This window comes from Heterodontus francisci, chromosome 4 (genome assembly GCF_036365525.1).
Source record: "Heterodontus francisci isolate sHetFra1 chromosome 4, sHetFra1.hap1, whole genome shotgun sequence".
Taxonomy (NCBI): domain Eukaryota; kingdom Metazoa; phylum Chordata; class Chondrichthyes; order Heterodontiformes; family Heterodontidae; genus Heterodontus; species Heterodontus francisci.
In genome coordinates, this window is record NC_090374.1 from 37,064,109 (window position 1) to 37,089,112 (window position 25,004).

Genomic DNA, 25,004 nt, shown 5'->3' on the forward strand with positions numbered 1-25,004 from the left:
AACTTGAAAGCCCATGGGATACTGGGGAATGTGGCAGGTTGGATCCAAAATTGGCGCAGTGACAGGAAATAAAGGGTAGTAATCATTTTTGCGAATGGAAAGCGGTTTCCAGTGGTGTTCCACAGGGCTCAGTGTTGGGTCCCTTGCTGTTTGTGGTATATATTAATGATTTGGACTTAAATATGGGAGGCATGATTGGGAAATTTGCTGATGACACTAAAATTGGCCGTGTAGTTGATAGTGAAGAGGGTAGCCATAGACTCCAGAATGATATCAATGGTTTGGTTGAGTGGCGGAAAAGTGGCAAATGGAATTCAATCCAGATAAGTGTGAGGTAATGCATTTGGGTAAGGCAAACAAAGCAATGGAATACACAATAAACGGGAGGATATTGAGAGGGGTAGAAGAAGTGATGGAACTTGTCCACAGGTCCCTGAAGGTGGCAGGACAGGTAGAGTGGTGAAGAAGGCAGATGGAATGCTTTCCTTTATTGGCTGAGGTATAGAATACAAAAGCAGAGATGTAATGCTAGAACTGTATGGAACACTGGTTAGGCAACAGCTGAAGTACTGTGTACAGTTCTGGTCACCACATTACAGGAAGGACATAGTTGCCCTGGAGAGAGTACAGGGGATATTTTCAAGAATGTTGCCAGGGCTTGAAAGTTGCAGCTATGAGGAAAGATTGGATTGGCTAAGGCTGTTTTCCTTAGAACAGAGGAGGCTGAGGGGTGACTTGATTGCGGTGTACAAAATTATAAGGGGCCTAGATAGAGTAGACAGGAAGAACCTGTTTCCCTGAGCAGAGAGGTCAATTATCAGGGGGCACAGATTTAAGATGATTAGTAGAAGGATTAGAGGTGCTGGAAGGTGAGATTAGATTGGGCGGCTAGTTTTCTCAGCTGGTGCAGACATGATGGGCTGAATGGCCTCCTTCTGTGCCATAATTTTTTTATGGTTCTCTGGATGGCTCATATTGCAGAGCCACAGCTCAGTCTGGTTCCAGGAAGTCCATACAAGCCAGGAAGGTTCTGGGTTAGACAAGTCGGTCTGTGCTGAGGTAGCTGACCTCATCCCTGGTCACTGTAAAGGACGTTACAATTGGCTGTAGCATCTCCGTGCTGGTGGGGACTAGGTTGGGAGAGAATAAACAGTCATCCAGGGCTCCTGCTTCTGATCACTATCCAGTGACTGTGGTTGGGAAGGGATAAGCATGGAAACATTGATTAAGGACAGAATGGGCTATCCTGCTGAGGATGATTAACCTGCCAGCATTCACTGTTGGGTTTGCGTGAACAGTGGTCAAACTGTGTGAGATTATGGAGGTCATTGAGCTGTACCACACAAGAGGTGGGACCTTCCGGGTCAGAGGGCGATGGGAGGAAAATAACATTACAACTCTTCAAACAGTTTCATTAAAGGCAATGAGAGAGTCTTACAGGTCTCTGTCATTACTGGTAATAGCCTAGGCAAGTTTCAGATATTAGTGCAATTACTCACCTGCTCTGTAGGACAGCTAATACCCCTTTAAGTATAGATTAATGCTGCCTGGAGACACTTAATCAAAACTCTGTGTCATTTTATTCCAGTCAGTGGTATATTGTGTCCCAGTTGGCAGCAGTTTAAACATCTGTAAGCATGTATCACCGCCTATTCATCTGACTGTGAAGTCTGAATCTCTAGTGAAGTAATAGCAATGATATTTGGACGGGTCTCAGACTCGAAACCACTTGCTGTCTTTCTGAACTGTTTATTTATCAGGTTTTTTTTGTGTTGGCCTCATGTAAGGATTTTCATTACTTGAGTAGTCAAGGGAGGGGTAATGGAATATAATTTGTCACTGTAATCTCTTACGGACATTTGAGGCAGTAAATTAGCGACAGCAGTGGCTTTTTGTGGGTAAAGGCAGTGCAGAACTCCCCTTATTTCCGCCTGTTATGCCCCCCCCCCCCCAAATTTCCACCCACCACCACATCAGGCATGTATCAAGAGGTCACTGATGTTGTCCATCCAGTCCTAGTTGGCTACACAGTCACAGCAGAGCGCTGCCAGTGTCTCAGGAGAGGCTGCTGTTCACTCAGCAGTTTTGTTGGAGGCTGCTCGCTTGATGGATGCCTGAGCGAAGCACTGTTATTAATGAATTATGACAGGCCTTGTACTTGGCAGGGCAAAAAGGTTTCAGCTCTCTTTTTAGGACACAACTTAATTGAAGACACTCAGAATGTCAAAAATAAAAGCTCTGGCGATGCTCTCTTTAAGTGCATCCAATTCGGAGGGACATTTCCAGCTAGCCAAAGGGGTTGCAAGTGGCAGTGTTTAAAGCCATTATAATAGCTGAATAATTTTCCAGAGAATGATCTCGTGCCGCTGCCCCTAATGCTGTCGTTTGTCTGTTTTTCGCCTTGGCCTTTGCCTTCCTGCCTGGTGAAATGCTGACCCGGCTGATACTGCGATGCAAGTGTAGGAAATAGGTTGATCGGTGCCGTCATCTCCAGGTTGATTGAGGGAAGGAGCGAGAGAGCTCTGTGTGGTTCTTACCATCCGGCAGCGAGGATTAAAACCTGAACACTTCTCAGTAGCAGCCCCCTGGAGACATGACGGGAATAGATGAGCAACAAACTCCATGCAACAGAGAGGCAAACTTTCTTTGTCATTTTCTCCATGGATGTTAGCGGTGACAAGGCAATGGACTGTCAGCCCGGTGAGTTGCGGAGACATTTTCCCAGTTGTCCTCGCTGTTTTCCCAACCGTGGATCTCCGCACCAACTGTGTAGATCTGCTTTATTGATGCTAGAAATTGCCTGTCATTCTAATGTCAGTGAGATGCCGTACCACCGATTTCCATGCTGCACAAACTTCTGACTTTGATGCTTGTTTAATTTTAATCATTTCTTCCGTGCCTGTCAACTTTGTGTGACTCAGCCCTCGTAACTTGTACACAAAAGCTACTCTGAGTGCTTCTTTTTCTGCTCCCTTCTTCTTTTGATCTGTGGCATTCACCAGGCAGTGTTCTGTGTTTGTGCTGTTTCAAGTATAAATGGGACACTCCCACAATCGGAGTGGTAGATTAGAGTGGGGTGGAGGTGTTGGAGTTCATGTGTGTAAAATTTTGTGCCCATCCGTCCAGACTGAATCCCAACATTGACTGCTCAGTCGGACGCATAATTTCAATTGAATGCTCCTGAGGTTCCAAGCAGCGTGAGTGGGTTAATTGCAGTGTTTATTACAATCATTTCAGTGCATGTTTACCATGCTGAGTTAGGAGAGGCTAGGATCCTTTTAATTTGCGTCATGATGATTAGTACATTGCTAAAGGGAATCCAGGAAGCGTTTGGAGACGGAACAATTCTCGATTTGCTCTCCTTCACAAATGACAAAAGTAAAAATACAATTGGCCCTGTTCTTTTGATTTAGCTGAAAAATGAGGATCTCCAAGTTTTCTTTTCTCAGGGAAGCAAAATCCTAATTGGGAATAGGATGCTTCTACTTTTGGTAGCAGGGCCTGTCTCTGTCTCTAGGTCTCAGTTTTATTAAATGTAATTTAATCTAGGCATTTATTTGCTTTGGCTTTCAGTGTCTTGTTGCAGACTTTTTGTCAATCGGCAGTACGGACATTGCTGTATAGCGTTTTGCCTTTTATGTGAATGGCTTTCCTCTTTTCACCAGTAAAAAGTTTATTGGGGCACTTCTTTTCCAAAAGAAATGGCCTATCGTTAAGTAATCGCTTTGAAGATGGTAATGAAAAGAGATTGAACAAATTTTTTAAAAGTTGTGATGTGAAATGACTGATTAATTCAGTGGCTAGTTAAACCAGTATAAGACAGCGTCAAGTGTGAAAACCATAACTGTGCTAAGCATGTGATATGACTCTTTTCCTTAGTGTTGTGGAAAATATGATCTTTTGAAATTATGATGGTCTAAGAAGGAGAGAGAAAAATTGTATTTTTGTTTTCTGAGGACTGAGCTATCCACGACATTTGAAGATGATTCCAGAGTATTTTGAAACTGAATTCCTAAAAGATCAGTCAGTAGTTTAGTTATCCTGTAGCATCTGAGATGTCATTTCCCATATTTTGCTGTTTGGAACATGAGTAGTTAATAAATGCACAGAGAGGAGCTGGAAAACCATATTGGTATTGGCTGCATTCAGCTTGCCTGCCTGGACGTCTTCTGTGTTCACCTCATCCTTGAGTACCTGGCATGCAGGTCAAGCAAGCAGGTAAGAGCTTGATGGGGATAATGAAAGAAGCTAGGAAGTAAAAGTCATCAAGGTGTCATTAGATGTCATTAGGTGTGATTAGACCCATTAGATGCCGTCAGCGGTGATCTGCAAGCCTATCCCTCTTAACTCAAAGCAATGCCACAATTGAACAGAACCAAGTTATATCGGATGTGAGCAGCTTTTTAGTACAGTGGCAGGTAAAACATTGTGTAGTCCCCAACACTTCAGCTGGATTGCCATTTCTAGTTGTAAACAATGTGAAATGGAGATGTGCTGTTCTAAGTCAGGAGAATTCAAACACTGTGTTTAAGAAGTGAATATATGGGTGGGGGATGTATGTGAAAGGAAACATATGTCTCCCATAAACAAGTCCTTTCTGGTTTGAGATTGAATTTGAGTACTTATAAAGGAAATGAAATTAATATTTTAAATTGTTGCCCAAAGTGATTGGAAATTGTGGCAAGTTCTGGCCTGCTCCTTGCTGTGTAATTGAAGGAAACTGGGAGTTTGTGAGATCAGTCTTGTTGGTGTAGGTTAGTGCCTATAAGCTTTTAATAAGTACTGGGTTTAATTTGAGTTTTAATTGGAATGTTCTTCTTGTTAGTTGAATAAAAATGGCAATTTTAAAGCTTTTATAAGGTAGCGTTTATACTGTCATGCTGTTCAGTTCAGTTGACTTTACACCTGAGGTAAAGCGCATGTGAGGCTGAACTCGCCTCACACTGAGGTAAATAGAGTAGTTTAACTGGCTCGGTCAATACCCAGGTGTGACTGCTAAAGGGGACCCCAGACCCTGATAAATTGTATACTTATTTCCTTGCTAAAAGCTTTGGAACAGGAGTATTGTGAATGACCCCTACTTTTTGTACTGAGGAAGCTCATTTAAAATTGTTATTGTCTTTATTTTGAATACTATTAAAATGTGCTGTGAGTATAACCCTTTAAATCTCAGACTCATGTGTAAAATGTTGTCACCTTTGGCTAACAGTGCACAAACATTTGTAGTAATATTGGAAGTTATAAGAGCACCCTTAAGTTCAAAAGAAATCCAGTGCTGAGAATTCTGGAGGTTTCTTGGAATATCGTGTGTTGTGCAATGCAGGCCTTGATAACTGGAATTTGGGCACATGTATTCTGCAGTTTTTATCCACTCATTTTAATTGGAGGCAATTTGTGGTTCAATACCTTGAATACAAGGTAGTTACTAATAAATCCAGTAGGGAAATAAGGAGAAATTTCTTGACTCAGAGATTGATTAAAATGTGGAACTCACTACCACAGGAAGTGGTTGAGGTTTATGTAATCTGTTTTGTTGGGGTGCACCATCTCTGCCATCAGTCTGTGTTACAAAAAGCTGAGTGACCATCAACAGTAAAGCAATTAACAGACACTATTTCCCTCCTTTTATAGCTTAGATGCTTTCAAAGGGAAACTAGAGAGGTACATGAGAGAAAAGAGAATAGAAAGATAAAAAGGCTGAAATGAGGGAGATGGGATGGGAGGAAACTTGTGTGGAGTATAAACACCAGCACAGACTGTTGGGCAGAAGGACCTGTTTCTGTGCTGTATGTTCTGTGTAATTCTACGTCACTGCTTTTTTGGGGTTCACGGTCAGTCCCTGTTACATGGCTGGTTGACCATCAACAGTAAAGGATGCTGTTGGCAATAAGCCTGCAACAGGAGAGTCCTGAGGCACTTCACGATGCTTGCCGATCCTTGAATGCAAAATAATGTGCTCACTACACATCATAAGGTACCATTCGACCCTTTTGAAACTGTAAATAAAATGAAGATGTTTATGTGATTAAACCACTGGGGAAAAGCTGGTGTTGCAGAAGGTTGCTTTCCAATAAGAAAAAATTCCCCAGTGACCAGCATGGAGGCTTGTACATGGAAGGTTTCTGTAAATACCAAGCCTGGCCCTACAGCATCTTGTAAAGTGCCCCTTCCCCTTTAAGGCTGCTGCCATATCTGGTGAGGCTGAAGGAGTTAACCGTTTAAAGGTATGCAATGGTGAATCAGAGACAATTTACAATTACAGATTTTAATAATGTGTTGTCGTGGGTGGGTGATGTATTCATACTGAATCTATCTAGACAGTGGGAAAAAACACCCAGCTGTACAATTAAATTGTGAATTATGTCCTTCCTCACGTGTGTTGATAGTATTTTGAATCAGGATGAGGTATTGTTGGTTATGAATCTCACTGGTGATGGGAGTAACTTGAAGTGATCACACAAGAAGTGTATTGGTCCAGCTTCAAGTGTGCGGTTTTGTGAATTTTCAAATAGTCTATTGTACTAACACATTAAGTGAGGCTGGTGACAACACTGCATATTTTAACTTGATTTGAGAAATATTTTTTCCATACATCAGTGCTTCACAACCTTTTTTATATTGATCAGATAATTTTGCAACACCCATGCTTTTCCCCATCATCATAATCTGTCTATGACTTCTCGTCATAGAGACACCTTATTCATCCTTTTACAGATGCTCCCTCCTCTTGCAGACACGCTCTCCCTCCTGTTACAGTCACGTTTTCCCTCCTCTTGCAGACGTGCTTTCCCTCCTCTTGCAGACACGCTCTCCCTCCTCTTGCAGACACGCTCTCCCTCCTCTTGCAGACGCGCTCTCCCTCCTCTTGCAGACGCGCTCTCCCTCCTCTTGCAGACGCGCTCTCCCTCCTCTTGCAAACGCGCTCTCCCTCCTATTGCAGACGCGCTCTCCCTCCTATTGCAGACGCACTCTCCCTCCTCTTGCAGACGCGCTCTCCCTCCTCTTGCAGTCGCGCTCTTCCTCCTGTTACAGTCACATTTTCCCTCCGCTTGCAGACGCGCTGTCCCTCCTCTTGCAAACGCGCTTTCCCTCCTCTTGCAGTCGCGCTCTCCCTCCTCTTGCAGACGCGCTCTCCCTCCTCTTGCAGACGCGCTCTCCCTCCTCTTGCAGACGCGCTCTCCCTCCTCTTGCAGACGCGCTCTCCCTCCTCTTGCAGACGCGCTCTCCCTCCTCTTGCAGACGCGCTCTCCCTCCTCTTGCAGACGCGCTCTCCCTCCTCTTGCAGACGCGCTCTCCCTCGTTTTACAGACGTGCTGACAGGTCCATCAAGCAGAAATGGGGAATCACATCCATATACTCACAGCTCCAGAATAAGAAAAATGTGCAGTCACCTCTGCATTATTTGTGTCTGGATATTGTTAGATTGACGTGTTCATCATGAAGAGATTAGACTCTTTTTCCTGTGTGAGTTTAAGTATATATTCATTATTGCAAACTAGTGCCAGACAAATTGCTTTATTTTTGAGGCAGACTGCCATTGTTGTGCTTTTTCTCTCAATCAATTTTCGTTTACTGCAGTTGGAACAAAAACCTATTTCAGTAATTAATAAAATGTGGATTAATTAAAGGAGAATAGCATTTTATCTCTGGCTCCTTTTGTCTGTTGAATTCCATTTGGGAAGAAGTAATTATTAGACCTTGGGATAGCATTTACTAAAACAAAGGATATAAATTTGATCCTGGATTGACTGCTATTATTCTGTACGCTAATTATGGATAAGCAATGACAGCTCGGGTTATGCAATGAAATGGCAGTAAAATCTGCAGCTGAATATATTTCTATTTAAAAACTGCTGTCAGGGATAATAACTGTGTCATAATATGAAGTGCTAAACAAAAATCACTTTGTGCAAAGGAAGTACTTTCTAAAAATGAGAATGGTAGATGATTATGGCAAATGATTTGTTACCACTGCCATCTGTTCTGAAGACAGCATGTTCACCACCTCGTAATGTAACACTGCGGGATACGGGCAGAAAATCACAGCACCTTCTCTGGGGGAGGCAACTAGGGACGGGCAATAAATGCAGCCATACCAGCTTGGCCCATGGCCCGAGAACTAATTTTGAGAAAAAGGTGTGGAAATTCACAGGATGCCGCACCGTGAAGCATCACTTGCTGTTCAGACGATAAATCAAACTCAGAGCTGTATTTTGTTTTTAACAGTCCCCTTTCTAGCAGTTACTTGGGAATAAAAAAGGATTTCTAAAGCAGCAGTGACATGTCAGTAGTTAAATGCCCAGGTTGTTATGGAAGTGAGCCACGAGATTAGTACAGCTGCAATCTTCAGCCTGTGCTGATGTGGCTGGCGTTGCTAAGGTTATGGCAGGGAGAAGCTGGAGGGGTTCTACAGTTAGCCATTGTGTTGGGGAGGCTGATGGGGCGATGTGGCTGTGGGTGGGCATTGTTGTATGATTGTCTTTAAGAGTAATGTCCCTTTAAGACCTTAGTATGCGAATGAGCTAAGTACCAGGACGTAGTCATGTGACTCAAAGTCAGAGTCACTCTACAACTGTACCACCAAGAGGCAAGTTCTGTAAATAGTTAGCTTTGTACTGTACATATAGTTTAGCTGTAATAAACCTGTTTTGAGATGTTTTGAGACTTGGACTCCATGCATATCATTTATGTTGCATCAGACAACATAAAAGAATATATTATATGGTGGCAGCTATGGTGAGAAAATGAAGTCTCAAATTGAAGACCACAGATAAAACGAGTATGCAAACAACCTTTCGTACAGCCTAAACAGAGAAAGTTCAAAAAAAGAAGTCCTGGCTCAGAACAGTGAAAAAAGAATTTACCTCCAGCTGTAGAAGACAGAGCACAGAACGACAGGCTGCAAATAAATCAGGTGAGCCATTGTGCTGATGGGTGAGGGATACTGCTTTTAAAAAACAAAAGTGACTCCCGACAGTGCATCCAAGTGCTGACGTCATCAGTGTGTTCCCGGCTGCGTGCGTGTGCAGAACGCCACTGTGGTGCTGCGAATGCACAGCCTACGGCAGCACACGGCTTGCCAGGACTAATTTGCGCATATTGGGCGGCTTAGTGGTTAGCACCGCAGCCTCACAGCTCCAGCGACTTGGGTTCAGTTCTGGGTACTGCCTGTGCGGAGTTTGCAAGTTTTCCCTGTGAATGCATGGGTTTCTGCCGGGTACTCTGGTTTCCTTCCACAGCCAAAGACTTGCAAGTTGATAGGTAAATTGGCTATTGTAAATTGCCCCCAGTGTAGGTAGGTGGGGATATGGTAGGAAATATGGGATCAATGTAGGATTAGTATAAATGGGTGGTTGTTGGTCAGCACAGACTCGGTGGGCCGAAGGGCCTTTTGCAGTGCTGTAGCTCTCTATGACTCTATGTGCTCTAAAACGTCATCACAGGACTGAATCTGGCTGCTCACTCTCTGCTGCATTCTCTCAGCCACTTGCTCCAGGCCCCTCAGCCACTCGCTTCCCGCCTCACCACTTCCCCCCCCCAGAAGCACTCGCCACTTCCCCCCACCTCCCCGGCCACTCACGGCAGGCCTCGCTGCTTCCCTCTTTGGATCATTGCTCCCCACCGCGCTGCCTGAAGAAGGGGCAGGGAGCAAGTTGCCGAAATGGCAAGGTGGGGAGCGAGTGGCCAAGGGGTGACAGGGCGCCACAGAAGCCAGTGGCCAAGAAGAAGGAAGCGGCGAGGCCTGCAGCGTGTGGGGGTGGGGGGGGAGAGCAGAGAGCAAGCAGCCGAGGTGAGGGAGGAAGTGAGTGGCTTAGGGAAGGCAGCGGCAAGGCGGGGAGCGAGTGACGGAGGAGGGAGAAGTGGCAAGCAGACGGGCACGTGAGGGAGCGGCAAAGAGGAGTGCGATGGTTACTATCTGAATTATAGCCCAGAATCCATTTGCACTGCTGTAATTGTGCAAGAGAATAAGCCACATGAATCTATTTCCGAAACCAATATGTTAGAATAATAAGCATCATACAAGGAGTGAATTGAAAAATGCCTTACAATGCGATTATTTGGTTCTGTACTAGCACAGTTACTGTTAGTAGTGGGATGGAGGTGGTGATTGCAGCCACTGGAGATTTGGGTTTAAGGCTGTGTTTGCTTTTTGTGACTAATTGAGCAGCGCCATCTTAACTACTGGCAGCTGCCTGAGACGTCGCAGATAGTGATATTTCAGTGGATGAGGCTGCATTTGCGCATGTGTCACTACTGCGCAACCTAGTGGTTGCATTGTCAGCAAATGTAGCCTGTAAAAAAAAAAGCTTTGAAGTCATTCAAGAGATCGTTTTTTTTTCAAAAGCTCCGTGTAAAGAAAAAGGGGAATACCCAACTCCTTTCTCAAGCTGATCGAGGTCAGCACCATTACAGATGCATTTTGGCAGGACTAACAAGGCAAGGGAATATACAATGGATGGTAGGACCCTAGGAAGTACAGAGGGTCGGAGGGACCTTGGTGTACTTGCCCATAGATCACTGAAGGCACCAGCACAGGTAGATAAGCTGGTTAGGAAGGCATATGAGAAACTTGCCTTTATTAGCTGAGGAATAGAATATAAGAGCAGGGTGGTTATGATGGAGCTGTATAAAACGATAGGCCACAGCTGGAGTACTGTGTACAATTCTGGTCGCCACACTATAGGAAGGATGTGATTGCATTGGAGAGGGTGCAGAGGAGATTCACCAGGATGTTGCCTGGGCTGGAGTATTTCAGCTATGAAGAGAGACTAGATAGGCTCGGGTTGTTTTCCTTAGAACAGAGAAGGCTGAGGGGGGACCTGATTGAGGTATACAAAATTATGAGGGGCATTGATAGGATAGATTGGAAGAAACTTTTTTCCTTAGTGGAGGGGTCAATAACCAGGGGACATAGATTTAAGGTAAGGGGCAGGAGGTTTAGAGGAGATTTGAGGGAAAAAAATTTCACTCAGAGGGTGGTTGGAATCTGGAACACACTGCCTGAAGTGGTGGTAGAGACAGAAACCCTCACAACATTTAAGAAGTATTTAGATGAGCACTTGAAATGCCATAGCATACAAGGGTACGGGCCAAGTGCTGGAAAATGGGATTAGAATAGATAGGTGCTTGATGGCTGGCACAGACACGATGGACCGAAGGGCCTGTTTCTGTGCTGTGTAACACTATGATTCTACAGGTGGCATCCGTTGGAAACAACGTGGGAAAACTCAGATCACTGCAAAGCCTTCATCCATGCAGCCAAAGTTTTAAAAAACCCATTAAACTACTCGAGCGTGAATAAGAGCTTCCATTCACAAAAACCAGAGTTAAAAACCTCATAAAACCACTCAAGCATGAACAACATAAACAAACCCGAGCAAAACAAAACAATTGAACTGTCTATTGAGCAGCTATATAAACAGAACAGGCTTAAGTGCTGGAAACAAGATAAACACACAGCACTAGCAAACACCTCCTCCTGTCAATCGAAGCAGCTAGTATAAGTAACAGAGTCTCTGAAAGGGGAAACATTGCAGAGTCATAGAACAAGTCTTAAAGCAAATTTATAAGCAAAAGAACAGCAGGAAGATGGATACCAAATTTCCCAGCATGAACCGGAAGGCCATGGATATCCTAACTGAGTTCCAACTGTTCAAACAAAGAATGCAGTTATTCTTCACAGTTGGAAATGAGGGATTACACAGAATCAACACCTCTGGACTATCTGATGAGGACCAAAAATATCCTACAAAGATATGGAAAGTGCACGAAGATTTACTTGCAGAATTCACTGCCTGGAATTGATGTCCTACAGGCAACAGCCACAAGAATCAATAGACCACTTGCACAGTAGATGCCATAGTAAGGGCAATGAATGAGACTTCTTAGAAACTGAGCTGTCGGACTGAATAATTGATCTAGTGATTGTATCAATACCCATTGAAGCACTTCAGAAAGACCTCTTGGGGGAAAAAGAAAGGTCACAGCATCAATGCGCTGCTGGAAGATGGCAGGAAATATGAAGCCATTTTCGCTGGACAAGAGCACATGCAAGTACTAGGTAACAGTATTGGCTCCATAACCAGGTCGAAAAAAGTAAGCAAGCTGTGTGGTAAGTGCAGCCTGTCCCACACACAGCGAAATTGCCCTGCAATTCATGACTTCTGCAAGGTGTGTGGTGCAAAAGGGCATTGGGCAAGAAATCTGGCTCCAAAGACGCAGTCAGAAGTCACAGTAGGCCAAAACAAATAGGTGACAGGCACAGCAACAGGGAAATAGCCACTAGGAAAGCACTAGAGAATGGCATAAATGCCACCTGATGCATGGGGTCCACAGTGAAACAGACCTGAGAGGAGACTTAGAGAAGCAATTCTCAGCAAAAGACCAGCAAACATTTCACATTATGAACCTGACACATCATGATGAAGTCAAACAACTGGAAGCTTTCGCCACTGTTTACATCACGTGCCCAAAGAAAGCGGGCAAACATACACTCAGGGTTAAGATTGACACCGGCGCTAGTGCAAACATCCTACCAGTCCGAATCTACAGAGATATGTACCAGAGCCATTGGGAATCAATGATACAACAGACAACTGTCAAGTTATCTGCTTATAAAGGGTTACACATCCCTTGCAGTGGCACACTAATAATGCAATGCAGCTATGGCAAGTCAGCATGGGAATCACATGAGTGGCTCAGCAGCAGCAGGACGACCAGCATGTAAGGACCTCAACATCATAACTATCCACGAGAGCATTGACGAGGGGAAATCTCCAAGGACCGGAACTCGCTCACAAACACTGACCAGCATCAAGCAGTGCAGTCTGGAAACCCAGCAGCAGCACAAATATGCCGCACCTTCACTTCTGCTCTCTAGAGAACCGCCAACAACACAACGTGCCAGAACGGACAGGTACCTCCATGAGGCCAAGTCCTCAAATTTGAGCCCCAAGCCTTCAGACACAGAGGATGAGGAGAGGCGAAGGACACGCAATGTCCTGAAGAGGCAGAGGAGGAATGAGTTGAAGCATTGTCTATTGGATCTTCGAGATGAGGTGCCTCCATTTGCCAAGAATGACAAGGCCTCAAAAGTGGTCATCTTGAGAACAGCAGGCTGAAGGCAGAGCAACAAAGACTGAATGCAAAGAGGGAGAAAATTCAGGAAGAACAGCAACAGATGAGACGCAAAGTCCCCAAGTAAGAGTTATCAAACCACCGAGACAATATATGGACTTTTGAGCCTCTATACTTGTAAGGTTCATAATCTCTTTACCTATGTAAATAATTTTGACATCTAATTTCATGTATTTTTACATTCAGCATACGAGATTTATCTTTGGAAAGAAGAGGAGTGTTGTACGATTGCCTTTAAGAGTGATATCCCTTTAAGATCTTAGTATGCTAATGAGCTAAGTACCAGGACACAGTCATGTGACTCGGAGCCAGCATCACTCTGCAGCTGTAACACCTAGAGGCAAGTTCTGTAAATAGTTAGCTCTGTACTGTACATATAGTTTAGCTATAATAAACCTGTTTTGAGATCTTCAGCAACCTGGACTTGCATCAGACAACATAAAATAACTCATTACAGGCATTAGCCAGAGTTCCCAGGCTAACTATTATCCACTCATCTCCGCTGTAAAGCACACCTGTGCGAATATCAGACCCGAACGTCATTGGACTTAGCTGTGATGCCTTCTGCTGTTGATTTGCACACCAACACTGGAAGCCCTGATTTTTGTAGCCCCCCCCCCACCCCACCACCTGCCTGGCAGAGATGATATGTTAAAACTGTGGTCAGGTACAACCCGCTTTGTTTCCATGACATTCCCATCTTGCATGGTTTTACCATACTGGGTGTTCAGGAGCGTGGAAGCGGGGCCTCAGAAATGTCAACCCCTGATTTAATTTTAACTATGAAAAGCGTGTGCTATCCGCCAGTAATGGTAGTCGCGAGCAGCAATGAGCCAAAAGAGACTCAGGTGAGTATTTATTTTGGTCATATTGGTAAGGTTTCTTGTGGCCCAGGAGATGAAAAAGTGCTCCTCCTCCTGACCCAACAGGAAAACCTTGGGCATCCTCTGCTCTGGTCTTAACCCCCACTGCCATCTCTGGCCATGGACCGCCTGGACTTCCTGGATGACATGCCTTGCCTGAGAGCATTTCCAGGGATACCAATAGCATCACGCACCCGCCGCAGTCTTTGCTGTTGACCACCGGCATTGACATAATTCCTGCCAGCTTCAGGTGGGAGACAGCTCAATGCTACTTAAGTGCAACCCACCCAGGAGTTAAACTCTGAACTCCCTGTGCAGGGATTTCCACCCTGACCACAGCCTGTGTTAAAATCAAGACTCCAGTCTCTGCACTCATTTTTTGAAAAATGGTCACCTGACCAAGATATCGGAATAGTGGCTGCCATCTGTGGGAACCATCCCCACACAGGTAATCAGAGATGATTGGAGCGTCCATCAGAACTCAGAGCTGGTTTTAACTACCCCCAGGTGGAGTAGCAGATGGCAATACGTACATGGTAAATCCACAGTTTAACATTGTAGAGTGGGGTAACGTAATAATTAGCCACAATTCAAACTCATTGTTACTACTTCACAAAACAAATAGAAAACCTGTTACTCTGTCTGTAAAACTTCCACTGAACCCACTGTCCCAATGGGATAAAAAAGAAAATCCTTTTGAGTCCACAGTTGTTTTGGGAAAAGTAGCTGATGAAGGGTTTGACAGATGAGACAAAGCCACAGTACTTACTTCTTCACTTCTGATTTACAGGGCAGTCATTGAGCCCTTTTGTCTTGTGGATATGTAGTTTGTGTCATTTTAGCTCGAGTTGCACTATTCTGCATCGAAAATTATTGATAAATTTATTTTTATTTGAATGATATTTGTGAAGCTGAGAAAAGATTGCTCTTGGTGTGAAAATACCAAACTGACTGGGTTAAAGGGGAGTGACATGCTTGGATTTAGTGTTCATCAGTACTGACTGCTGGTTACTCAAGGGACAAGATCCCCTTTTGCATGGTTCTAAATCAAACCTGTCAAAATCCTTTTTTCTTTAAACCTTGCCTCTCTATTAGTACAGTGCAGCTTCTGTTATTTTAGCTTTGATGCAGCTTTAGACCGTGGCAGATTGCTACAGTTGTCATCTTGGGTTGAATGTTACATATAATTTAAATGTTTTGAATATGTGGGCAGCATAACAGAGAAAAGTGTACAGACACAGGGCTCCGAAAGGGCTATCTGCAGGCAAACATGGCTGGAACAGCTGTCGGGTTCTGACACCGTGTGTGCAAGCTGGGGACAGCACAACTATTTAAAAGACGTTTATAGAATTACTAATGAGAACTCCCTTTTGAGCGAAAGTGTCACATCGAAGCAGCCTACAGAGGTATAACCACCTGAAACACTTTTTACAGAGGCAATAATTGTTCATTGTTAATACCCTATTGATTTTCTCTAATTAGTCCGGACACGAAGACAGGGCAAAACTACCCAATGACAACCTCACTAACATTTCAAAGTAGTGGGCTCTGAAATAATGCAATGAAGGTTCGCTCTCTGATAATGCAGCATCAAAATGCCTTTTCCCATGAGAGGTGCTCCAGCTGTTGGCTGCATTCCTTAGTGTAAATGGCTCAACCAGCAAGGGGAACTAACTACACTACATGCCCACAGGAAGGCAGGGCTGTGAGTCTGCTGTTTGATTAGGGAGGCAGTTGCTGCAAGCTGAATATATGGGGTTAGCCCTCTATGTTTGCACTTTTCAGCAATCAGGTCTCTGCATTTGGCAAGGGGACCGAACCACATAGACTAATGTAAAAGGGGCAGGGAGAACAGCTCCCAGAAATCATTCTCCTGAACTAGGAACAAAAAGCACATTAAAAAAAGCATCTTATAGCTCATATGCAAGTCCTCTACTAGCCCGAGCTTGACCATGTCCAGAGAAGCTGTAGAAAATATATGTGTCTCTTCCTGTGTTCACAAGGAGCCATGCACTGTTATTGAATATACATAATTGCTTAACTCATTGTACTACGGAATCTAAACGCATTTTGTAGAAAGGATTGGCATGCAAAAAGCATGTATTTGTTCAACTCTTTATTTTACTCTACATAACAGAAGAGGGTAGCAGCAAATTGGTTTCTTTGTCTGGCAGTGTTTGAATCCATTTCTATTCATTTTGCTTTTGAATGTCTCACTTGTGCATCTTTTTTTTTGACAGTAGAAAGTTTTGCTTTGCCGTTACCATCGCACACCAAAACACTCATTTTGTCTCTCCTCAGGTCCTCCCATGCCATCCTCCTCCTCCTCGTCCAGTCCATCAGCCATTGAGCAGTCTGGTTCCCCAATTTCATCGCCCAATGCCAATGGCAACCAAAGACGGCTGCTTGGCAACAGCGGCACGCAGCCAGTTCATGACTCTGACACAGATGATGAGGAATACAATACAAATGCATATCTAGCTCAGGCCAGTTCAGGCACAGCCTGTGTGCCCAGTAATGGTAAGAAATTGCCTGCATCTATCAACTCCTCCTGTCTTTTGGCACTTTCCAACTTCTGAGCAATTCTTTTAGCTGGAAGAGGTTTGGCAGCGTTGGCCTACATGTCAATTTACCTCCCAGCCTCTTATTAAACTGCTCTTCTCTGCACTTACTCCTAACAAGAAGCTTTATTGCACGGCAGTTTCTAAGCCTCCTCCCTCGATCTGAGCGCACGACTGACATGCACCTTGTTGTCATTTAGCCCATTAAGGGCCGAGCCAAGTACTAACCCTGTTTTGTTAATGCACATTCAGATCCGAGTTGCAGGCAAGTCAAGTTACCCTCTTGACTTGTTATTTAACTAAAGATTGCCATGGCCAGGGACAATGGGCGCAGAAGCAGCAATTCTCCAGCACGATAAAGAAATTCCTATAACATTTCCTTCAGTGAGCGGTGATGGGAACACATGCAGGAATTGCTTGATTGGAAACTTGTGCCTCAGCGCCAGCTCTGTTGGCAGTTTGCCAAGTATTGCAGTTAAACAAGGTGCTTCAAAATTCAAGATGTTCTTGCACAGCTATTGGCTTGCTGTTTGGGGAAACAAACAATTTTGAAGCACTATTTAATATGGCACTGTAGGATATATTCGATCTGAATGGAGCACGCAGTAATAACCCCAGCCAGAACTTTCTTAGTTGTTTTCTCTTTCTTCACAATCTAATTTTCTTTCGGGAAGGCAGTGATTACATATTTTAGTGTATGATTTCTTTGTTTCACCACAGTGCTGGGAGCTTGGCGAGATTTTGGTTCCCTTCAGTCGTTTGGAAAGAAAAAGACACGAAAATAAATTAGAAGCTTTGTACTTTTCTTTGGGTTTTTGTTCACTAGCAGGAGATGATTCGATGTTTTGAATATACCTTTCGGGTTAGCTCACTTTGCCATTAGATTACAAATACATTATACGTACTTTGTTGGTGTTGTTTAAGTGAGTGTATTTTTGTTTCCGATAACCGGGCCTTTGCTGACTGTTAAAACTGCAACTGCCGACAAGGCAACTGGAGGTCTATTGTCAGCAACCGGTTTAAAATATAAAATCACCATAAGAGATCTGACGCAGAAAGAAATACTACCATTGACTGGTACTGTTGTGGGTTCTGAACATATGCACTGTCACCCTGCACATTCCTTTTATCCTACCTGTCTTGTTTGTAATATGTGATTTCGTGAAACATTACGATGAGAAATTAATACTCGCAAGCCAGAAATACCAAAATGCACAGACATACCAATTAGGGCGCGCCATGCACGTCTCCCATAATATAAACAGAAAGAAGTAACTTACATTTATGTCGTACCTTTCATGCCCTCAGGATTTTTCAAAATGCTTTTACATTCAATTGAATACTAATGAAGTGTAGCCACTATTGTAGAAAAATGCGACAGTTAAGTTTCGCACAGCAGGAGAGGTCCCCTGTGCTATATTGAATGGTGCCTCCAATCTTTTACATCAACCTGAGAGAGCAGACAGGGCCTCACGTTAATGTCTCATTCGAAGGACAGTTGAATGTTTCATCCAAAAGATGGCACCTCTGACAGTGCAGCACTCTCTCAGTCTTGCATTTAAGCATCAGCCTAGATTATGTGCTCAAGTCGCTGCAGTTAGATTTAAATCCGTAGCCTCCTGACTCAGAGAGTGCTACCAGGGAGCCAAGGCTGACACCTTGGCCATAGAACAAAAATGTCGCTTTCAGAATGTTATCCTTGGAGCTGAGGGTCGAAATTGTTCCAAATGGTAAGTGTAGAATTCTAACATCAAAGCTTTGGGGAAAAAAGTCAGTAGGGAGTCTAAAAAGGACAGGTGTCCTATTCTGTATGGTAGGTGGCACCGCTGTGGATGGGCAAAAGCGGCAGAAATTTCTGTCAGCAGCTTGCCACCCATTGTATGCCTTACGTTGGTCAATTAGGCTGTCCTGAAGTGCTCTCGCCAAAAATGGGAGAGAACTGTTTAATATTATTCTGTGGTATAATGGAATGGAATTGAACACAGGCAGGATCCCTTGGGCTGCATTTTGTTCTCCCCCAGGCGTCAGGTTCCATGGCAGAGGTGTGGTGGGGGGGAGGGGTGCCTGAAGATGGCTCCAGATGAGACCCACCACGGACCTCGATGCTGGGAGGGCCTGGCCCAATCCTCCCGGTGGCGATGAGGCTCCGTGACAGCCCCTTACCCGCTGCTGGGCAACAGGACCACAATTTAAATATTCAAATGAATAAAATGTATACATTTACATACACTTACCTCCAATCTTGAGGGCCCGCCGCGATCCTCGGTGCGACGACCGGAACTCACGCGCCTTCAGATTCCCGTCTGGGGAAACGCGGTGCCATGCTGGTCGGGTGCGGGGGGGAAATGGGGTCAAATATGGGTGAAAGGGATGGTGGGAAGGGTTGAACCTTAAACTTTGTGCAGTTTGGTGGGGGGAAAGTCAGGTGTAAAAGATGAGTGTTTTGGTGGGGTGGGGGAAGGGCAAATAGTTATTGTAATTGTTATTGGGGGGTTGGGAAAGAGGCATTAGAAATTTCTTTAATTTTGTGAGGTAGGACTTTAAAAATTTAAATTGGGCGGCAGGGCTGACTGCCCTTTAAAAATAGCGGCAGCACCTGCACACAGGTAGCTGACGCCATTGCCGGGGACTGACAGCCCACCCCCTCCATGGGATTGGAGGGGTGGTCAGGCCACCTCAGCTATTTAAATGAGCTGTCGCCTTTGAAATTCCAAAATAATCAGAACACACAACGCACACAAGAAGTAGGAGCAGGAGTAGGCCATTCAGCCCCTCGAGCCTGCCCCGCCATTCAATAAGATCATGGCTGATCTGTCCCAGGCCTCAACTCCTCTTTCAGGCCTGCTCCGCATATCCCTCGACTCCCCGCGATTTCAAAAATCTATCTACCTCCTTCTTAAATATAATTAGTGACCTAGCCTCCACAACTGTCTGAACAAGATCTGGGGTGATAGGAAGTCGGAGCTTAAAACGTGGGCATCTGTATTTTTTTTGAGCATTTATGAAAGTGAACTTTAATGTTGGGTTTATGAGAGCACAATTTGGGCAGTTTGTTTTTTTGAAGGTTTTTGTCCCAGATTTTCCACAGCAAGATCTTTCATTGCTACGGTGAAAAATCTGGATCTGGAAATCCCTTTGGACATTTCTCTACGTTCATGTCATCTCACAGAGGAAGAAATTGAAAGAGGGTTGCGCGACTGGTTTGTTTGCACCAGCTTTTATCCATATCTACAGTCTCAGATACACCTACCTGGGTAAAACAGCCTCTGCAGGCTGCATTCACATGGGAGGTTGCCAATTCCAATCTGCCCTGCAGTCAGCCTCCTCCGCAGGAGCAGTACAATGAAGGGCATGGTCATTGCAGCAGTGAACTTTTATGCCTCAGGCTTATTCCAAGCTCCCACAAAACATCAGCAACATCAGTTCACCCACAGTGTACACAGGCATCAAGGCGGTCACTGATATATTGTTAACCACTTTCCTCCTGAAAACCCAGCAGCAGACTGAGAAAGCAATGCTGTTTTTTCACCATTCAGGATCCCTTGGAGGGATCCACTCCAGGGAGTGTTGTGAGTGCTTCCCCTCCCCACTCCATTGGGACTTTACACAGTGTTCCATGAACCACATAGACTTTCACTTCAATGTTCCAGTGGTCAATGATCAACAACACAGGATCATGCAGGTCAGTGTCTGATTCCCAGGTAGCATTTCATGGTGCTTTCATTTTAAGATATCCCCGTCTGCCAAGGCTATTTGGAGGACACATTAGATAGCAAGGGTGGTTTATTGGAGACTAAGGCTATCCTCTTCAGCTCTGGCTCAAGATATAATTGAGACAACAATGAACAGCTATTGACAGATATTGGTCTCCAAGAGGACTGTGCGGTGGTCACTCTGACCAAGATGGACAGACGCTTCTGTGACAGGTAGATTGGTGAAGACCATGTCAGATAGGCCATTCCCTTGTGCTGGTTTTTCTCACCATTTCTCAGAAACCCAGTTTGGCAGTTAGGTCCATCAGGACCGGTCAGTGGTGATACTAGTGAGCCACTCTTAAGATCATAAGAACTAGGAGCAGGAGTAGGCTGTCCGGCCCCTCGAGCCTGCTCCGCCATTTAATAAGATCATGGCTGATCTTTTCGTGGACTCAGATCCACTTACCCGTGCTCCCACCGTATCCCTTAACTCCTTTATTGTTCAAAAAGACCTTAGCTTTAAAGATGTTTACTGAAGAAGCGTCAACTACTTCACTGGGCAAGGAATTCCATAGATTAACAACCCTCTGGGTGAAGAAGTTCCTTCCTAATTCAGTCCTAAATCTGCTCCCTCTAATCTTGAAGCTATGCCCTCTTGTCCTCGCTTCACCTGCCAGTGGAAACATCCTCTCTACTTGTATCTTATCTATTCCCTTCATGATGTTATATGTTTCTATAAGATCTCCCCTCATTCTTCTGAACTCCAATGACTATAATCCCAATCTACTCAGTCTCTCCTCATAAGCCAACCCCCTCAACTCCGGAATCAACCTCGTGAACCTCCTCTGCACCCTCTCTAGTGCCAGTACATCCTTTCTCAAGTAAGGAGACCAAAACTGCACACAGTACTCCAGGTGCGGCCTCACCAGTACCTTATACAGCTGCAACATAACCTCTCTGCTTTTAAACTCAATCCCTTCAGCAATGAAGGACAAAATTCCATTTGCCTTCCTAATTACTTGCTGTACCTGCAGACCAACCTTCTGCGATTCATGCACAAGGACACCTAGGTCCCTCTGCATCGCAGCATGCTGCAACTTTTTACCATTCAAATAATAATCCTTTTTACTGTTACTCCTACCGAAATGAATGACTTCACATTTATTAACATTGTATTCCATCTGCCAGACCTTTGCCCACTCAATGTATCTATGTTCCTCTGCAAAGTTTCACAGTCATCTGCACACTTTGCTCTGCCACTCATCTTAGTGTCATCTGCAAACTTTGACACCCTACACGTGGTCCCCAACTCCAAATCATCTATATAAATTGTAAATAATTGCGGTCCCAACACCGATCCCTGAGGCACACCACTAGTGACTGATTGCCAACCAGAATAGCACTCATTTATCCCCACTCTCTGCTTCCTGTCAGTCAACCAATCCTCTATCCATGCTAATACTTTACCCCTAACGCCATGCATCCTTATCTTATGCAGCAGCCTCTTGTGCGGCACCTTGTCGAAGGCCTTTTGGAAATCTAGGTACACCACATCCACTGGGTCCCCATTGTCCACCTTGCTCGTAATGTCATCATAGAATTCCAAAAGATTTGTCAAGCATGACCTGCCCTTTATGAACCCATGCTGCGTCTGCCCAACGGGACAATTTCTATCGAGATGCCCTGCTATTTCTTCCTTGATCATAGACTCAAGCATCTTCCCCACTACAGAGGTTAAGCTAACCGGTCTATAATTCCCCATCTTTTGACTACCTCCCTTTTTAAAAAGTGGCGTCACATTTGCTGTTTTCCAATCATCTGGGACTACCCCAGAGTCCAGCGAATTTTGGAAACTTACCGTCAGTGCACCTGCTATTTCTCCCGCCATCTCTTTTAGTACCCTGGGATGCATTCCATCAGGGCCAGGAGACTTATCAATCCTTAGCCCAACACTACCTCTTCCGTAATAATGATTGTTTCCAGGTCCTCACCTACGTTCGTCTCTTTGTCAATTACTGGCATGTTATTAATGTCCTCCACTGTGAAGACCGATACAAAATACCTGTTGAATGCCTCGGCCATTTCATCATATCCCATAACTAAATTCTCCTTCTCATCCTCTAAAGGACCAACGTTTACTTTAGCCACTCTTTTTCGTTTTATATATTTATAGAAACTTTTGCTATCTGTCTTTATATTCTGTGCTAGTTTTTTCTCATGTTCTATCTTACTTTTCTTTATAGCTCTTTTTGTAGCTTTCTGTTGACCTTTAAAGTTTTCCCAATCTTCTAGTTTCATGCTGCTTTTGGCCACTTTGTATGCCTTCTCTTTCAACTTGATAGCCTCCCTTATTTACTTAGACACCCATGGCAGATTACCCCTTTTCTTCCAGTCCTTCCTTTTCACTGGAATATACTTTTGCTGAGCACTTTGAAAAATTGCTTTGAAAGTCCTCCACTGCTCGTCAACTGTCCCACCGTAAAATCTTTGTTTCCAGTCCACTTTAGCCAAGTCCTCCCTCATTCTATTGTAGTCCCCCTTGTTCGAGCACAGGACCCTGGTATTGGATTTTATCTTCACACTCTCCATCTGTATTCTAAATTCAACCATACTGTGATCACTCCTTCCAAGAGGATCCCTAACTATGAGGTCATTAATTATTCCTGTCTCATTACACAGGAGTAGATCTAGGATAGCTTGCTCCCTCGTCGGTTCCATTACATACTGTTCAAGAAAACTATCACGGATACACTCAACGAATTCCTCTTCAAGGCTACCCTGACTGAGCTGGTTCGACCAATCTACATGTAGATTAAAATCCCCCATGATAATTGCTGTACCATTTTTACAGGCATTAGTTATTTCTTTGTTTATTGCCCGCCCCAATATGATGTTATTATTTGGTGGCCTATAGACTATGCCAAGGATTCTCCGGATTGACCCACCGGCCGTCCATGTCTCCGCTTTAAAGATGTCTGCAAACACGACATGAAATCCTGTGACATTGATCACAAGTCGTGGGAGTCAGTTGCCAGTGATCGCCAGAGTTGGCGGGCAGCCATAAAGGCGGGGCTAAAGTGTGGCGAGTCGAAGAGACTTAGCAGTTGGCAGGAAAAAAGACAGAAGCGCAAGGGGAGAGCCAACTGTGTAACAGCCCCGATAACCAATTTTATCTGCAACACCTGTGGAAGAGTCTGTCACTGCAGAATTGGCCTTTATAGCCACTCCAGGTGCTGCTTCACAAACCACTGACCACCTCCAGGCGCTTACCCATTGTCTCTCGAGACAAGGAGGCCAAAGAAGAATAGACTATGCCTATCAATGACTTTTTCTTCTTAGAGTTTCTAATTTCCACCCAAATGGATTCAACCTCATTCTCCATAGAACCTATATCATCTCTCAGCACCGCCCTGATGTCGTCCTTGAATATCAGAGCTACACCACCTCCCTTACCTTCCTGTCTGTCCTTCCGAATATTCTGGTACCCCTGGATATTTAACTCCCAGTCGTGACCAACCTGTAACCATGTCTCCGTAATGGCTACCAAATCATATTTATTCGCTATGATTTGTGCCGTTAACTCATCAACCTTGTTACGAATGCTACGAGCATTCAGGTAAAGTGCCTTTATGCTAGCTTTCTTACCCTCATGATTTCCAACATCTCTCATAATAACTCCTCAGTTATCCTTCCTTTCTGCTTCTTTCGTAGTCTGCCTTGAACTTAAACCCTCCTGCACACATGTTAGCCTGCTGCTTACCTTTTTATTTATCATCATACTCCCTGTCGTTTTCCCTTTCCCTTCCCCCCGAGTCACTAGTTTAAAGTCCTAGAGACCACCTTATTTATCCGTTTCGCTAGAACACTGGTTCCAGATCGGTTCAGGTGGAGACTGTCCCATCGGTACAGATCCCCCCGGTTCCAAAACTGATGCCAATGCCCCATGAAATGGAACCCCTCTTTCCCACACCACTCCCTTAGCCATGTGTTTACTTCCCTAATATTCTGATCCCTAAGCCAATTTGCACGTGGCTCGGGCAGTAATCCGGAGATTATGACCCTCGAGGACCTGTTCCTTAATTTCGCTCCCAGTGATGGACATTGAAGTCCCCTGCTCAAGAGTGCATTTGTGCTCTTGCTATCCTCCATGCATCCTCTCAGCGTGTACTGCTGTGCACCTATCTCTAGTGGGTCTGTCCTGCTGATGGGAGATACCCAGTGATGATGTTAGGCATACTTCTTCTGCGTGTATGACTGTACTCAGTTTATTGTTCGACCAGTCTGTGGGAGAGCACTCCCAACTTTGGCATCTGTCCCCAGATGTTACTGAAGAGGACTTTGCATGATCGACTCGACTGGTTGTGCCTTTATTGTGTCCTTATTCAATATTGTGCACCCCATCACTCATGCACTCAAATGGTAAAATAACCCGAAGCTTACTTACAGCCATCCTCTCAAATTTGAATCCCACAGACCTGCAGCTCAGGAAGGAGCTAAGTTGGCCCTCCATCTTTCTTTCGCCCTTCTTAGCATTAGGTGTGAGCTGTGGCTCAGTGGTAGCACCCTCATCTCTGAGTTGGAAGATCCCATGATCCTGTTATGAGGAAGAGCAGCAAAGGTTCTTCCCAATGCCTCGGCCAATATTTTTTCCCTCAATCAATATCACCAAATGAAATAATCTGGTCATTACCTCAGTGCTGTTTCTGGGAGCTTGCTATGCACAAATTGGCTACCGTGTTTCCTACATT

At 44.5% G+C, this 25,004-nt stretch overlaps 1 protein-coding gene across 16 annotated transcripts in view; it reads left to right on the forward strand.

The window, feature by feature from the left end:
- The window catches only part of LOC137368959 (teneurin-3), an 891,767-nt gene that overhangs the window by 599,149 nt on the left and 267,614 nt on the right, over positions 1 to 25,004 (forward strand). For 12 of the 16 annotated variants that reach the window (XM_068029337.1, XM_068029332.1, XM_068029334.1 and 9 more), the window contains one exon: positions 16,302 to 16,520. The exons of 1 other annotated variant lie outside the window; for it this stretch is intronic. In XM_068029337.1, coding sequence (XP_067885438.1) covers positions 16,302 to 16,520 — 219 coding nt within the window. Of the gene's footprint in view, positions 1 to 2,634; positions 2,701 to 3,133; positions 3,198 to 3,326; positions 3,379 to 16,301; positions 16,521 to 25,004 lie in introns of those variants that run through there. 3 more of the 16 variants (XM_068029342.1, XM_068029345.1, XM_068029344.1) reach the window with 3 other exon arrangements.